This window comes from Primulina huaijiensis, chromosome 9 (genome assembly GCF_012295235.1).
Source record: "Primulina huaijiensis isolate GDHJ02 chromosome 9, ASM1229523v2, whole genome shotgun sequence".
Lineage (NCBI taxonomy): Eukaryota > Viridiplantae > Streptophyta > Magnoliopsida > Lamiales > Gesneriaceae > Primulina > Primulina huaijiensis.
Genome location: NC_133314.1, coordinates 23,293,479 through 23,296,171, shown reverse-complemented (window position 1 = coordinate 23,296,171; position 2,693 = coordinate 23,293,479). Strand labels below are relative to the sequence as shown.

Sequence of the window (2,693 nt, the reverse complement as noted above, 5' to 3'; positions counted from 1 at the left end):
GGCCATATATTGCCCAAAGTACACATTTATTACTGGATTGATCCATCGATGACTTTTCCACGCCAACTTACGTCATAATTAAATTGGTCGATCGGGAATTAATAAATACATCAAATGATTATTATATATAGTGATTTTCCTATCTTTTTTATGAACACAAAAGTATATATAGATAATGTTAATTAAATATTTTACTAAATTTAAAATTTTTAGAAAGTATATGAGATATAGTTGTTTTATTTTAGTTACGAATTTACTAAAACAATATAGAATTTGTCTTAAAAATATTAAAATGATTTTAATAATATATTATTAGAATAATTAAATTTGAAATATGATAAAATGTTATTTTTGATACGATCGTTTAAAAATTCAAACAAAAAGAAACAGAAACACGTTAAAATGTGAAATGAGATGGAGTAAAACAGGAAAACAGAAACCAGCTGAGCTTTATCAACGATCTGTAATATCTAAACCCTCAAAACACACACACACACACAAACTAAAAATTACACTCCCCACCAAAAGAAAAGAGCTAAAATCAGTTCAAAAGGGGAGAGTCCGGGGACGTTGCTGCAAATATACAAATCCCTCTGGCATTGATCTCTCTCCTCCATTAGCGTATATATCTAACTACACTTGATTTTCTAAGTCCTTAGAGCTTATGAATGTGCCATGAAATCCGTATGGAACTCTCGACGGAAGCTTTATCGAAGCTTCCAGCTTTAGTGTCATCGCGTTTATGATCTGTAGCTCTGATTTCCACACTTTTTCATCATGCACGAATGAAAGAATATACCCATCATCTTCACTTTCTAAACACGTATTTCTTGGCACAAAAAACGGCTCCCCGCCGTATCTTCGGTCGCCGTAGATGAATTTCTTGACTTTTCCTGTCGAAAGGTCGACTTTTGCAAAACCTGAAACATTGGGCCATGGCTCAGCAATGGCAAGATAAGCGTACCTTGTTTTTCTGCCGAGTAGGTTCCTGTTCACCATTCCTGCCTCTAAATTTATTTGTTCAGAAGATTGGATCATGGGCTTCCTTTTTGATTCCCCGGTTTTAAAATTCAACCGGATTTCTGATAAAACGCTCTTCAAATTTTCATTGCATTCGTTGAAAATGGAGTCGGGCGGAGTCATGCATGAGCCGATCACCACCACTTCGTCGTTCTCCGGCTCCTCCCAAGCATTCCACAAGTGAAAGCAAAAGGTATCCGGACACTCAATCCATATCATGTCTTTACAATTTTGGGCAGTTTTTGATAAGATTCCGAATCTGGATCTCTTGTTCTTGTCATATACAACTGGGGAGCCCTCGTTGATCATCTCTTGAAGCTTGAACACCACTTGCTGGTCGGGAATTACTACAAAATTTTCAGTTATGGCGAAATCGTGCATCATGGTGGGGACATCTAGCGGTATCTCTACATCAGGTGATTTCTTTCCATCGGTTGAGAATTTGAAGTATTTGAGGTATGGCTTCTGGACGACGTCGTAGCTCAAAGCAAAAAGCTCCCCAGAAACAGGATCAATTTTGGGGTGAGCTATCATCGTGTTCTGCAATTGCTCCGAAAAATCGTAACGCCCAATTGTTTCAAGATCGCCAGTTGGATTGATCCGCACTTGATAAGGAAGATCATCTTCGGACATCGCTAAAAGTCTTCGATTGAAATATACCAATCCCGCATTCGCCACCCCAATTCCTCGACTATGATCCAGCAACCGGAATAAGCCTCGGGTGTAGAATAGCAACAGCCGGGCGATACCTGAATGCCCGTGTAGCTCTCCAATGGCTTTCGGGAAAATGGGCCGACCCAACTCACGTTCTTGGACCAGCCTTTGAGTCTGTGTGAACCGGCAAGCGTAGCCAGTGGAGTCTTTTCCGTCGATGGTGACGGCATGAATCATGCCGTCACCGTCAAATAAGTGGTGTCCGGAAAGTGGTTCATGTAAAGGGTTGGGGCCGTTTCTTAAATAAACGCCATTAACACATTCTGGGATTGTCCCGATGATGTGAAGATTATGCCGGACTGGTTGTTCCGGCACCGGAGCAAAATTCCCTTTGATTTGGACTCGTGGGTCGGACGTTTTAGGCAGTGGAATCTGGCGCTCTCGTGAAATCAACGCGCTTTCCACAAAGTCCAGAGCTTTAGCTGCAGCTTTTTGTAGAAAGTTCCATTGCTGCGGAAATGGTGTGGCCACCGATTGATCAGTACCCAGGTCCAATTCTGGCGTCTTGGGGAAAGTGAGTGGAGAAGGTTCGTGCAGAGCACAGTTGATTTGAGCTCTTCTTGTGGGATATTTCATTGAAATCGAGTTCGAAGTAAAGCACAATTGAACATGAGATTTGGTTGAAATTGGTTGAGAAACATGGGCTGTAGCCCATGAACTCGAGCTTGTTCGTGCCATCCAAGAGACGGAGAGAAGTTAATTGAGAAAGAGAAATGAGTTTTAGCCTTCAATCTATGGGGACTGAGAGAGAGGAAGGGGTTTAAATAAAGGAATGGGGGAGAGGTCTCAAATTTCAATCTTATATCATCAAAAGATTTTGTTCATGATATACTCGTGTGAATATACGATAAGTGTACATAAATCATAATCATTTATTTAATCATGTATGAATAAATTATCATGATTATCACTCAGTACATGTGTTATATATTGAGTGAGTGATGACATCATTCATACAA

At 40.2% G+C, this 2,693-nt stretch overlaps 1 protein-coding gene across 1 annotated transcript; it reads right to left on the bottom strand.

The window, feature by feature from the left end:
* Positions 1-427: 427 nt before the first annotated feature.
* LOC140984051 (9-cis-epoxycarotenoid dioxygenase NCED2, chloroplastic-like) lies at positions 428-2,477 on the bottom strand. Its single transcript, XM_073451213.1, has one exon. It carries the CDS (start codon positions 2,410-2,412, stop codon positions 634-636), a length of 1,779 nt encoding a protein of 592 aa, XP_073307314.1. The 5' UTR covers positions 2,413-2,477; the 3' UTR covers positions 428-633.
* Between the last annotated feature and the right edge of the window lie 216 nt (positions 2,478-2,693).